The sequence below is a fragment of the Poecilia latipinna genome, unplaced genomic scaffold (assembly GCF_001443285.1).
Source record: "Poecilia latipinna isolate Pla-1442-1.1 unplaced genomic scaffold, P_latipinna-1.0 Scaffold658, whole genome shotgun sequence".
Classification (NCBI taxonomy): Eukaryota; Metazoa; Chordata; class Actinopteri; order Cyprinodontiformes; family Poeciliidae; genus Poecilia; species Poecilia latipinna.
Genome location: NW_015113274.1, coordinates 135,838 through 149,614, shown reverse-complemented (window position 1 = coordinate 149,614; position 13,777 = coordinate 135,838). Strand labels below are relative to the sequence as shown.

Sequence of the window (13,777 nt, the reverse complement as noted above, 5' to 3'; positions counted from 1 at the left end):
AAAATATTTTGCTTTTAGAATAATGGTAGGTTAGATATAGGCAACCAACATTGATATTGTGACATTTAGGTATAACTTTTGTAGACAAAAAAGAAAGCAAGTTTAACTGATTGTGATATTGCCTCATGGTGTAAATGACAATGATCTAATCCTGATCACAGCTGTTTCTCCCTAAAAGTCATTAAACATGGAAGTGTAAATTGTACAGATACAACTGAACTTTTCTTCATTAAGATCCAATAGAACCCCAATACAAACAAGTTTGTTTTTTTTTGTTTGTTTTTTAATTGATTTAGGTCCGCCAGGTCCAAAAGGCTCCAGAGGTGATAAAGGTCCCCAAGGGCCGATGGGCCAGACAGGACAGAAGGGAGATAAAGGAGACAAAGGAATGCCAGGCCTGGTGGGACCAAAAGGAGACCGAGGTCCTACTGGGCCAGCAGGTGCCACAGGTCCAAAAGGTTCCACTGGTGCTCGGGGGCTTCCAGGACCTAAAGGGTCTAGAGGCTCTGGAGGCAGACCTGGAAACCCTGGTGAGAAAGGTGACCCTGGAGCAAATGGGTACCCTGGAGCCAATGGAAATCCTGGATTGCCAGGGCCACAAGGCCCACAGGGACTTAGAGGAGCAGCAGGACCTCCAGGCTTGGAGGGGCCTCGTGGGCCTGTTGGTCCAATTGGCCCTGCTGGTCCTCCGGGCCTTCCAGGCTTGCCTGGTCCTGTGTCTTCTGTCAATATAAAACCAACCAGAGCCCCTCAAGTCATCAAACCTCCCCTACCGACTTTGCCCTCAGTACCAACGGAGAAATCAAAAGACTCTTCACAGGGACAGCCCCCAGCTGCTGCTTCTACTCCTGCACCTGGTGAGTCACACGTCAATTGAAAAATTTATCTGCTACTTCCAGAGATTTTTGCCAGACAGAGACTGTTTGCATCCACGTATGTTTTAATTTCACTTGATAATACTTATATTTATGTTTTCCAGGTTGTCCTCCTGAGTTCAGAAAGTTTGGGGACAGCTGCTACTACTTTTCTTCTGGTTCCCAGAGACTCAACTTTAATGAAGCAAACAAGTTCTGTAAAAACATATCATCCCATATGCTCATAATCAATGACAATGAAGAACAGGTAGAGATGAAATCACATTTCACATAATTCGACCAATTATTTAAAATAATCATCAAATGTTTTTTTCTCTCTTATTTTTTCCACCAGCAATTCATAAGAAATGCCATTTCAAAGGGCTATTTCTGGTTGGGTCTTACTGACAAGGAAGAAGAAAATGTCTGGAAGTGGGTGGATGGAACCATACCGGTTTTTACGTGAGTTATAAATTCATAAATTTACTTTTTAATTTCTTCAGACTGGCATGAATACGTTTAACAAATTTGCATTGTCCTCATCAGAAACTGGAAACCTGGTCAGCCTGATAACTGGACTCACGGTCATGTAAATGGAGAGGATTGTGCAGGTCTTATCCATAATGCTAACTGGAACGATTTCTACTGCACAGACCGCATTGGGTTCATATGTGAACGTTCATCTGATTGTCAGTACTTACTTAAAATCTTAATGCTGTCTCTCAAAAGTGTTTATACCTTATTAAATTTTAACTAAGACATTCAAAATCTGCTTCCCTCTGACACTTGCACAAGTATTGAAACTCCTTAAACTTTGGCATGTTTTGTCATGCAGCAGCCTAAACTTAAGTTAAAAGATTCACTCAAAGGGACTCGTTGATGGTGACTTGCTGGTTGTTTTTTCTAAGCACAGACTTTTAGCCAATCAAAAATGTTTGTTTGTGGTTGCAATGTGTCAAATGTGATCAAATTTAAGGGGTATAAATACTTTTGAAAGCATTGTTTTCAGTAAATAAATACATTTTAAATATATGCCTTACATGTCATGTTTTTCTCTTCATAGTGGTGGTTCCAGTTTTATAGCATCCATCTACTTCTTCCTCTATGCATGAAGCTGAGGGTGCATCAAAAAGGAGAGTCATGTGAAGGAAGGAGCTCAACTTAAAGACTGAAGGATAAAGGCGGCTCAGTCAGGCATCATGGAGACTAGAAGATGATTCTAAATAATTACTTTTAGTGCCTGTTGTTTCTTCAAGGCACTTTAAAACAAACTGTGGAACCCAAGAAGGAGCAAAGATATCCCACTACGGTACCAACTGAGATTTGGTACAGAAATATCATGAGATTGTAGTTATGTCTGTAAGCTGTAACAAATTAGGATTTGGTGCAGCCAGTTCCATTCATGTATATCTGTAAATAGTATTCTATAAAATTTGGTACTGTTTGATATTTTTGCATTATTACTATACTTAACATTTTTGCAGATTTTGTACTTGGAAATCTTTAATAAAAAGAGGGTTTTTTTCATATTTTGGAGAGTGAAAAGGTGAAAACTGTTTCTATTTTATAATACTTCATAGATTCTGAGCTTTTTATAAGATGTTGTACCTTATAAAATCTTGCAGTGCAAAGCACTCACATTTACTCACTAAACCAATCCAATATTGTATGGGAAAACAAGTAAAGTGCAGGTAAATGTCACTGTTCTTAAACTACTAGGTTCCAGTCACAAATATTATCATGACTACTGAGCAGTTTTGCTGTTTTAGGGCTGACATTACTTAGAAACTTACCTGTCAGTGATTTCATAGCTCTTAAAACACGAAAATTCAGTTTACACCAGTATAAAGAGATTTATCCAACATGCCAAATACAGTATGGCAGGTGAAACAAGTGTTTGCATTGCCACTCGCTGATGTAAAAGGTGCCTTTACTGTACCATATATTACTTAATAAGTTGTGGTTTGTAATCTGTTTTAATGCTTTATTGTCCCTCTTTTAATTCACCAAGCTAATAATGATCAACCAAGACACTTAAGACAATAAAACAGTAAAGATGCTCTGTGTTGAGTGACTGAATTTTGCTTTTTTTTTTTTTTTTTCTTTCAGGTTAAATGAAATGATATTGCCTAGACTAGTGTCTTATTTTTCACAAACCCAATCTAGACCATTTGATTTAAGGTATCAGAACTCTCACTTGTCAGGCCTTTCAGACATTTACCTCTCCATTCATCCAGTCATCCATTCTCTATAATCACTCATCCTTATTGGACTGCTGGTACCTATACTATTATTGCGACAGGTGACTAGGCCATCACAGGACAGTTTAGTGTGACCAATAAACCTGACACTTAGGCATATTTGTACTGTAAAAAGCAGTTAGTGTACTCAGTACCAACTCAGAGTTCCTGCCTGAAGATACTGAAACAGTTCTTTATGGAAACTAAAAGGTCCCTGAACACTTAAGGCCTCCATAAGTGGGTTGTGCTTGACCCCTGTATCACCACAGCATCTCAATGACGAATTACTTTTGACAGATTTTTAACAAACCTTTTATCCACTTCAGTTGCAAAAACCCCACCTTCTTGCTGCCACCTCAATAAACAGCACAGAAACAATAGGTGGCAGCGCTTTTAAGTTTGGCCTAATGTGTCTTTGGAGTTTTAACTTGAAATCTGTTTGTCCCTGTTTTAAGATTTCCATCTGGTTAATTTGTGAGCACACTAAGGAGAGATAGCAGTTCTGAAGACAATAAAATAATCATCATCTTATTGGAATACATCAAACAGACAAAATGGATTCTTTTGGCTGCTTGAAATGATCTTCGCTTCGGCGTTCTATGACAATAAAATCTGGCCATCGCACTCTTCTCTGTTTTTCTTCAAAAATGTCTTTCAAGTCTATTTCTGAAATGCATGGCATGTTGTCACATGCCTCTCAATGACTTCAGCTGTGCATACACAATAAACACGATTTAAAGGAGGAATTTATGTACTGTAAACATATATGTTTATAATAAAGAGAAAATAAAATAAACATAATTTAAAATTGAATGAATGTAAATACAAAGAAAAAGATTAATGAATAAAAACAAAGGCGTCATTTTGATGATTTGCGCACACAAGGGCATATTTACCGTAGCTTGTGTTTTATCCTGATAAAATAATTATTCACAAGACATCAACAATGCAAACAGGATTATATTATACGTGAGCTTTATTGACTCCTTAAAAATGCCTTTCTAAACAGCTGTGTAAAATAACTAGTGATATGTTTTTTCTTTTTTTTTTTTCTTGAAACTGACATACACTCATGCTTATTTTGTTTTAGAATGCACCTATAATCCGTACTGTAAAGTTATTTGCAATCAGTTTCATTTAAACATAAACATGACAAAGCGTCATGTGACCAACGTCACCTGACGATGACATGCTATTTTTATTTTTTATTTTTTATTTTTTTTTCCCACAGCAAAGAAAATTAGTATCTTCTGATAAATTTTTTTCTGGTTCAAAGGGACTTTAGACACTGATAAGTGTTTGACTTTGAGCGCTGGATTTATTGTCGGTGCCACAGTTTTATTCGTTATCAGACTATCTGCTTCATTTACCCAGCATGCCTCGCTTGTTGCCGTCTGGAGAGAAGGAGTGACTGTGTAGAAAAGAATCAGCTAGCTCCTTTTGACATCTATGTAGTTGCTGTTACTATGTGTTTATTGTGGATGAAGTAAGAGGAGGGGGAAAAACAATATTTAAAGGAAGGTGAAATATCTTGTTGTCAACACCCTAGCGATGCCTCTCTTCACGACCAACCCCTTTGACCAAGATGTTGGTGAGTAATCAGGCTAACATAAGTAGCTGGGATCAAACAGCTTTGTTTGGGGTTTCGCAGCCTTTCAGATCATTTGCTATTTCTAAAACAAAATTTCTTACATTCGTTTAACAAAAAAAAAAAAAAAGTATTACAAATGCGTATATAGATGTTTCTTATTTATGTTGTGATAACGTAAATGTAAACAGAAGTGGGGATCAGATGCAGTCATCAGCTAACTACAGCAGCTAATGAGCTTCCTGCCTCATCATCTGTATCCCACCGTGTGGGTTAACCAGCCCGAAATTAACCAAAAAGTGGAAGTGAAATAGGATGTGGTGTTATCTGAAACCATGAAGTTACGATGTATTTCTCCAGCTCTCTTTGTTCTGTGTGGAGTGGTTAACCACTTCATTGGCATAAACAGTGAGCAGGAAAAACAGCACCATATAGACAGGGCTAATATGTAATCTCTGACCCAGCATTTACTGTTTAGGCTATACTGTTATTAGGATTTTAGGATTTCTTTCTTTCTTTTTTTTTATCGAGTCCCTGCTGTTTGTCATAACATAATTTCAAATTATAGTCGTTTTTTCTTGCTTTATGCTTAGCTTTGATTATGTTTTAAGGAATAATTGATAACCTTATGTCAGGCTAGTTGATCAGCCTGATAGAACGGTTGACGTGAATCATATAACTGATAATCTCTCTTGTTCATGTAACAGTTTAAATATATGGGCCATATTAGAAACGTAATCTGGAATATAGTCGTCATGATACTCACACTAATTGTTTTCTTTTTCAAAATGTTTAATTTTGTCAAGGAAGCTACACTTCATATGTTTATGACCATTCTGTTCTTGCCAATTGTATCAATTAATTTTCTTATAAAAGAAACCATAAAGAAAAACAAACGCATACCAGTGGCAATAGTTTTATTTCTCCGTTTAAGTTAAAACGTCATTCTTTTAAAATATACAGGCTTGCTGCAAACGTAACCTAATGCCTCGAGCTCCTGCTATACATGCAAAGATCCAGTTTATTATGAAATACTTTTACATGTGGCAGACTTTAAAATTTCTTCTGATGTTTGCATATGATTTGTTGATATGTTGCATCTGAGATTAAAATGTTTTCTGTTATGCTGTTAGACTTCCATTTCATGATTGTGCTCATTTGCAGTTTTGTACAATAGACCCATTTGTTTAGTTCACAGACAAGTTAGAAGCAGAAATTTGTTTACACCAATCTATGATCATATAAATAGAAACTAGACACACCACTTGCAAATAATTTTTTTTTAATCTTATTTATATATTTTTTAACAAAGCCTCTCTTTCATACCTTCTTCTATGAAATGTAAAAAAATATAATAATAATGTTGTGATCTGTTGGATTTCTGCTTACATTGCATGCTATGTATCTTCCCTGCAGAGAAAGCAACCAGTGAGATGAACACAGCTGAGGACTGGGGCCTCATTCTGGACATATGTGATAAGATAGGGCAGTCACGCACTGGGTAAACTTAATCTTCCTTATTTTGAAGTAGAACACTGTTTTTTTTTTTTGTTTTTTTTTTTTATTTCCACCGTTTTTTGAGCTCACATGCAGTGTTTTATGATGACAAAAACTACAAACTTGGGTGTATGTTGTTGAAATGTTATGTGAAAAACAAAAATACAATAAAAACTGTGAATACAAGGGTTTGGTTTTGCAAATAAATTCCCAGAAGTGTGGTGTGGATTGTGGTTGTGACATGACAAAATGCAGAAAAGCTGAAGGGTTGTAAATACTTCTGTAAATGTTCTGTTTATTTCTTCAGACACCTGAGTTCTGCTCTTGTCTTTTAGGCCAAAAGAATGTCTCCGCTCAATAATGAGAAGAGTGAACCACAAGGATCCCCACGTAGCCATGCAGGCATTGACTGTAAGTAGACTGTAAACAAACAGCCGTGTTTTGCACAAGTTCTAAGTATTTGCTAAGGACAAATATTGCTAAACAGATAGTGACAAATGGATAGATGCTGCAAAAGTCTTGTGACTTCAACCCCACCTAAGATCCTTTTGCCCAACCCCGGTGTGTTTTTTGGAAATCACTGAAATGCAGGATTTATTTTAGTCATGTCTGAATTCAGATTTGCAGCTCTTTGATCGTTGCTTCCTGTTGTCGTTGTCCACACAGCTTCTGGGCGCTTGTGTTTCTAATTGTGGTAAAATCTTCCACTTGGAGGTTTGCTCTAGAGAGTTCGCCAGTGAAGTCAGCAACGTCTTAAATAAGGTGCGTGGTCAATTTTAGTTTTGCAAAATGTCAAGTCAAAAACATAGTGTACTTGTGGTCATTTCTTGTATGTTTTTTGTTTGTTTTTTTTTCTTTCTAATTTGGTTGCACCTAGGGTCACCCAAAAGTGTGCGAAAAGCTGAAGGCGCTGATGGTGGAGTGGGCAGAGGACTTCCGCAATGATCCGCAGCTCAGCCTGATCTCTGCGATGATCAAGAATCTACGCGAGCAAGGGGTCACCTTCCCAGCGGTGGGCTCCCAGGTAGGTCTGCTGCCAGTGCATTGAGTCATGTGACATTTAGTCTTCATAGTGCCTTCAGTGCCAGTGGATCCAATGTGCGCATGCTAAAAAAATGATTCAGTCATCTGATGTGTGATCATCTTCTCCCAGGCTGCAGAGCAAGCAAAAGCAAGCCCAGCATTGGTGGCAAAGGATCCCTCCACCACCACAAACAAAAAGGAGGAAGAAGATCTGGCCAAAGGTAAAATGGCCACAGCGAATTACAGCTTTTTCCTCTGATGATCAAACCACCACAGGAAATCTTAAATAAACAGAAAAGAGTTTAAAAACGTTTATCAGATGTGTACTTTTGCAAATTTGCTTCATCCTGATGAATTTAAAAAATCACAAAGTGCATTTTCTCCTTGTCTGCAGCTATCGAGCTGTCGCTAAAGGAGCAGCGACAGCAACCGCAGACGTCCCTGTCGAGCCTTTACCCGAGCACGTCCAGCCTGCTCTCCACACACAAGTCCGACGGCAGAAAAGTCCGCGCCATCTACGACTTCGAGGCTGCGGAGGACAATGAGCTCACTTTTAAGTCCGGAGAAATCATTACCATCCTGGACGACAGGTGAACTTCATCCCACAAGTAGTCTGAAAGTTGACATTTCTGGAGTTGCATGTTTTTTTTATTTTTTTTTTCTTTTTGTCTTGTGGTGAAAGACAGTTGACAAATTTAAATTTCTCTTCAAAGGCCAATGTAAATTCTAACTAAGGAGATTGTGTGTTTTATGTGGCTTGTCATATTTATTATTTTTGTTTTGTTTAAATAAACTGGTCATTCACCATGATCCTTGTAGCGATGATCCTTAAATAGTTGTTGTGTTTTTAGTGACCCCAACTGGTGGAAAGGGGAAACATACCAGGGAGTCGGCTTGTTCCCTTCGAACTTTGTCACTGCCGATCTCACTGCAGAACCTGAGATGAGTGAGTATTACGATCAGCAAAGCATTTCTTCAGAAATCACTCATTCTTTTTCTATTCATTATATTCAGTCATAGTAACCCAGCGTTATGGATCTTGGAGTGAAAGAAACTTTAGCACTTGTAGACAAGTGAAGCAACTAAAATAAGATAAATAAATAAGACTCCAGTGCCTGATGGTTGGTCCAGTCACGCATTAAACGGCATCCCTCTATGTGTTCATGTAGTCATAAACAAAGTGTGTGGAGCGTTTGGCTACAGCTCCCACTTAGCACACAGCTTCATTGTGCAATTCATTTGTATGCTCGCACAATTGGCGCCTTCTCTCCTCCTCCATTCGTTCTCTTCAGAACATCGCCGTGTCTTTTCCATGAGTTGTTTATATTCTTGATGATTTCCTGCGAAAATGTCAGCAGATTTAGTTTGTGCGTTGTCTGAAAATGATTTCGATAAGCTGTGCTGTAATCTCACTAGGATAAATTGTCTGACTCAAGCCTACAGAAAGGAGGTTGATCATATAACATGGTAGAATTGAAAAATGTCACTTGTTTCAGCTACTCTTGTTGGACTTTTGACTTTGGTTCCTTGTTTTTAAAAATAAAAATCACATATAACATTAACCAGTATGATGAACACAAAGCTATTACGTTGTATTTATGCAAAAATTAGAAATAAATCATTTGATATGATCAAAATGCTGGTATTTTAAACCGAAAAACAACTACTCTAGCTGCTGCTGAGCTGAAACATTTCTTACTATTACAGTTCTAAGTGCTAGCCAAAACATTCATTTATTGTTTTCAGTCTGTGATGTAGACTTAAGAAGAAAACCTTGTTTTCTTATGCAACTATGTTTCAGTCAGCTGCTTAAAATACTTGCTATAAAAACTTACAGACAAGTTTTAAAATATAGCGCCTTGATTTGAGTGCTGTCAGTTAGTAATAAGCAGCTGGCAGACAGTTTTTTGTTGCTTTATCCTCCTTAATGGGGTAATGACTAATTTTAGCTGCTTTGAAGCCAGAACCTTGATAGGAGTGACCAGTCTATACCAGACCATGCCCGTGTTTTGGTAGTGGTACTTCATATTCATGTATTTTTATAGCAAATGAAAACAAAAGTCGGAGTCATAAGTAAATGAAAAAACTCAATTATTTTTGTTTTTTCAACTGGTAAAACAAACTACAAAAATGAAAACAGCCATGTATTCAAGTAAAACATATTGGACGGTTGCATCGAAAGCTTACAGCAGATTTTTAGTCCGGAAGAATTGTTTAGTGCTTAAATTAAACTGTTGCTCTTGCTGTTGTTTGTGTATTTGCAGTGAAGACAGAGAAGAAGACTGTACAGTTCAGCGAGGACATCCAGGTGGAGACAATAGAGCCTGAACAGGAGCCTGTGTACATAGACGAGGTGAGTTCCCTTCTGTGACTTGCGTCAGTAAAGAGCTTTACTGTGACATTTCAAAGTTGTTACTCGCTAACACTAACATGAGTGGCGTTACTAAATTTCCCAGTTTTCATAAGGATTGTGTAGATTCAACTTTTTACATGAGCTTGTGACGTTTTTTTTTTAGGACAAAATGGATCAGCTGCTCCAGATGATCCAAAGTGCAGATCCTACAGACAACCAGTCGGACAGCGTGGAGTTGCTCCAGCTAGAAGGTAGACAAAACTTATCATAAATTAAATCAGTGGTTTAGAATGAAGTTAAAATTGTTCATTGTTTACCAGAGAGGAAACGCATAACCTTTATTTTTGTTTTTCCTCAGGTGCATGTAACCAAATGGGACCTCTGATTGACCAGAAGTTGGAGGACATAGACAGGTATGATGTTGCCTTCTCTATGCCACATTTATATAAATAGTCATGGATTTTTTTTTTGTTGTTGTTTTGTTTTGCATCCTCATATGAATGACCACGTTGTAGAGTTCAATACTTTTTTTTTTTTTTTTTTTTTGTCCCTTCTAATCTATCTCCAAACTATGCAGCTTTATTCTGCTTAATAAATATTTAGTTCCAGTGTGAGTTTAATAATGAATGACGGGTTGCTAACGCTTTCCCCTCTTGGTTTGTTTCGCCAGGAAGCACTCTGAGCTGTCAGAGCTGAACGTAAAGGTCATGGAAGCGTTGTCTCTATACGCAAAGCTGATGAACGAAGATCCAGTGTACGCCATGTATGCCAAGCTGCAGAGCCAGCAGTACTACATGCAGCAGCCTGCCAGCGCGGCACAGCAGGTAAAGTTTTGATTGCAGGACAGGACGTGGCTGTTGAGGTTTTGAATTTAACTAATATGATGGATTCTTTATTTGCTATAAACCAAACGAAGGGCAGTAACTATTGTTACAAAACGTGTGCTGCTCATAAGGTTTCTGTATGGACTGTACGGACTGTGCGGACGTTTCTATCTCCGCAGGTCTACCCTGGTCAGCCGGCGTCGGGCTCATATGCCATGAGCGGCACCGGGGTGCAGGGCTACACGGTTCCTGTGGAGCAGCTTCCTGCTGGCGCTCCCATGCCGGGTCAGCCAGCTCCCGGGTGAGTTTCTGAAACATAAATCTCTTTCTTGATACACTAAGTATAATAATATAAGTTCTTCTTTTGATTGTAGTTTTCAATTTGTCTTTTTTTTTTTTTTTGAGCGTTTTGTTAGTACCGCTCTTATAGTGTCCTCACTTTTCAAACAGAGGTTTGATTTTTACTCTTAAAGTCAAATGGAAGATTAGAAATTTTGGTATATATTTTTTTCTAAATACGTTGCTAAACTGTCGCTGTTCTGTGTTTAATTTTGTAATAAATGTTAAGATTGTTGCACACAAGTATGGGCAGAATCCAACTTTCTGTTTTCAATTTAGGAATGTGTTCTTTTTGCTGATTTTTATACAAATTTTTATACTGACTTTTGCTATTTGTATTTGAAAGCTTGTTTATCTTATTGTTTTCAACATTTCCCTGTGAGTTTTGTTTTTAAGGACTTGAACGCCCCCACAGCAAATTTGGGATTCTTCAAAAGTCATTATAATTTTAATATTTACTTTTTTCTTATTGTTTTTGCATACTTCTCCTTATTTGGCTGTTTTCCTGCAGATTTGAAACGACTTCTAAATTATGCAGTATTTACAATTAGACTTATGAGAATAACTTAATTTATGAAGTCTTATTTTTTGTAATATTTCAAAACATCTACAAGAACATAAATACAGACATTAAACAAGCTGAATAGACAAAAAAAGATGGCAGTTCCAAAAATGTTCAGATCATGTCACAAATCATAATCAGGGTTCAGCCACCAGAACTCCAATCTGTTGAAGCCAGTGGCTGAAAGCACCTAATAGACCAATAAATCAGATATGTGTTGGTGAGCCGAGTCATTTAAAGCCCCAGAAGCTCTCAATAAAATGTAATAATGTTGACACCAACTAAATAACTTCATAACTCAAAACCAGTTCTGTTGTTACTTTGTGACCTCCTTTTGTAGTAAACTCAAATTGAAACTAGGATGGCTCAAACGTTCCACCTCAATATCATTTATTTTTTTTTTTCTTCTCTCAACACAGTGATGTCCACATGTACATGGGCCAGCCACCGATCTACGCCGCAGCGCCTGGTGCTATGGCTCCAGCAGACATTCAGTCCTACCCAAACCCAGCCAGTGCTGCACCGTGCACAGCTCCTGGAAACTACAGCGCCCCCTCTGGCACAAGCATAGCGCCTCCCTCAGACGTCCCACAGGCCCCTTACTCAGAGAAAGCCTTGCTATAGGCCCCCCCTCCTTCTCCCCCTTACAGATTGGATAAACAAACACACATTGTCACCCCGCAGTAAGAAGTAGTTCGTTGTTGTTCCCATTAAGGAGGAGCAGCAGGTTTGAAAATTTGAATCGGATCAGGCAAACACTGGCGTTTGGTTCACCTTGTGTTTTATTTGGCAAATGTACATGTGAGAATACAGTTACTTCTTTCTGCTGGTCATGAGGTATTCATAAGGTTTTGATTTGAGCTGACAAGTATGTAAGTTTGAAGGTATGCATAATTCTTTTCTTTGATCATCTTTGCACATTTTTACCTCCTCAGCTGCTGTTAGTTGGACTGGTTTATGTTTTGTTCACGGTGTAATTCTAAGCACCTAATTTAAACCCGGCCAGAATGAAATCCACTTTTTATGTACAAAATCTGACAATAAATAATTAAGTAATGCTTGATTTAAAGATTTATGGAAATACATTATTGTTACTTTGTTTGTTTTAAAAAAAAATACATAAAGACCAATTAAAAAGGCTCTTATAGACCCGTTTTTAAATAATTTTGCAAACAAAAAAAAACATAATTTGAATTCTTAATTTTCAAATCTATTCAATTTCTAAATATAATTGCAACTATCCGGACATGTAGACACATCTTGCACTTAGAGATTATGATAGCTTAACAGTAAAATCAAAATAGGTGGATCTGAATAAATTTGTTATTCACAGAGTGATAAATTTTAGACATTTATTTCAGTAAATTTTGATGATTGTGGCTTAAAAATTCAACATGTCACAAACTTAGAATATAACTTAAAATTCATTTAAAACAAAAAAAAAAAGGAAAATTGGATACACCCAAAATGCTGAAGGAACTTGGGTTCACAAGTCCTGTGTTCTCACTGTTGCCATTTTCCCTTTTTCTGCTCCAGTTTTTCCTTCCACTAAACTTTCCACTCAAACTCTTTAATGAGAATTCGAGTGGATGAGCAGAAACAAACACCTAAAACATAATTTTGAGATTCACCCGTGATTATTAGAATTTGTCCTGTATTTCTAAACAATGTGAGGTTTTTGTAAACGAAACAAGTTTTTACCGATTAGAGTAAACAAGTGTAACTGCACCTGCTGTATAAAACATTTAGATAATCCACATAACGCATGAAATCCACAGCAGTTCTTTGACAACACTAGTAACAGGCCTACATATGCAGACTTTAAAACACTAACACTGAGACACATTCGGGGTTGCCACGGTGATCTCATCCACTACAGCCGATTCCAGCCCCGGTCTTGCCACGAAAATAGTATTTTTTTCTTCTTCTTTTTTTTTTTTTTTCTACTTTTTTATTTACATCAAAACATTAAGCTGAAAATGTACCTTGTAGTTCTCCTGCTTATCTTTTACAATTGTTCTCAACTTTAAGAAGTACTGAACACTGAAGCCACCTTGATTTCTGGAGGGAAAGAAAACAAGGACAGCGGAAGCATGCACATGACATTTGTATATACTGTATTAAAATAGACCCCGTGCAGTTGGCTGTATGTTGGCACAGCTCTCCCAGACATAAAATTAAATTCTGCCGTTTTTGCATGTACCTGGTGAATTAAAGGTGTATTAGCCATCCCTACATGCCCATTTTCCTTTTCAATTCAAGCAGCTTTGCATCCTTTCTCAGAGGGTTGCAGTCCTCTGTGTCCATCAGGGCTGTGCTAACAGGCGTGCACCACCAACTTGGTTACAACGGGGAAAAACTCTGGGCCCCCCTATTTTTTTTTTTTTTTTTTTTTTTTTTGTAAACACCTCGTTTGCCATTGTTTTGTTTTTTTTGTTTGTTTTTTTTGTAGTGCTTTCTAATTTATGTTTAATTATTATGATGATATTTTTAATGA

The 13,777-nt window shown here is 37.5% G+C and overlaps 2 protein-coding genes across 2 annotated transcripts in view; both read left to right on the top strand.

Annotated features, from left to right (window-relative positions):
* The window catches only part of colec12 (collectin sub-family member 12), a 41,071-nt gene extending 38,138 nt beyond the window's left edge, over nucleotides 1-2,933 (top strand). Inside the window, exons 6-10 of the mRNA XM_015043973.1 lie at nucleotides 297-857; nucleotides 980-1,122; nucleotides 1,210-1,316; nucleotides 1,401-1,543; nucleotides 1,918-2,933. Coding sequence (XP_014899459.1) covers nucleotides 297-857; nucleotides 980-1,122; nucleotides 1,210-1,316; nucleotides 1,401-1,543; nucleotides 1,918-1,937 — 974 coding nt within the window. The 3' untranslated portion in view covers nucleotides 1,938-2,933. The remainder of the gene's footprint in view (nucleotides 1-296; nucleotides 858-979; nucleotides 1,123-1,209; nucleotides 1,317-1,400; nucleotides 1,544-1,917) is intronic.
* A 1,409-nt stretch (nucleotides 2,934-4,342) lies between these two features.
* stam (signal transducing adaptor molecule (SH3 domain and ITAM motif) 1) lies at nucleotides 4,343-13,317 on the top strand. Its single transcript, XM_015043972.1, has 14 exons — nucleotides 4,343-4,685; nucleotides 6,099-6,183; nucleotides 6,515-6,590; nucleotides 6,846-6,941; nucleotides 7,057-7,203; nucleotides 7,333-7,423; nucleotides 7,597-7,792; nucleotides 8,054-8,148; nucleotides 9,467-9,555; nucleotides 9,719-9,806; nucleotides 9,914-9,968; nucleotides 10,226-10,379; nucleotides 10,559-10,680; nucleotides 11,700-13,317. Exons 1-14 carry the CDS (start codon nucleotides 4,646-4,648, stop codon nucleotides 11,902-11,904), a joined length of 1,539 nt encoding a protein of 512 aa, XP_014899458.1. The 5' UTR covers nucleotides 4,343-4,645; the 3' UTR covers nucleotides 11,905-13,317.
* Nucleotides 13,318-13,777: the final 460 nt, after the last annotated feature.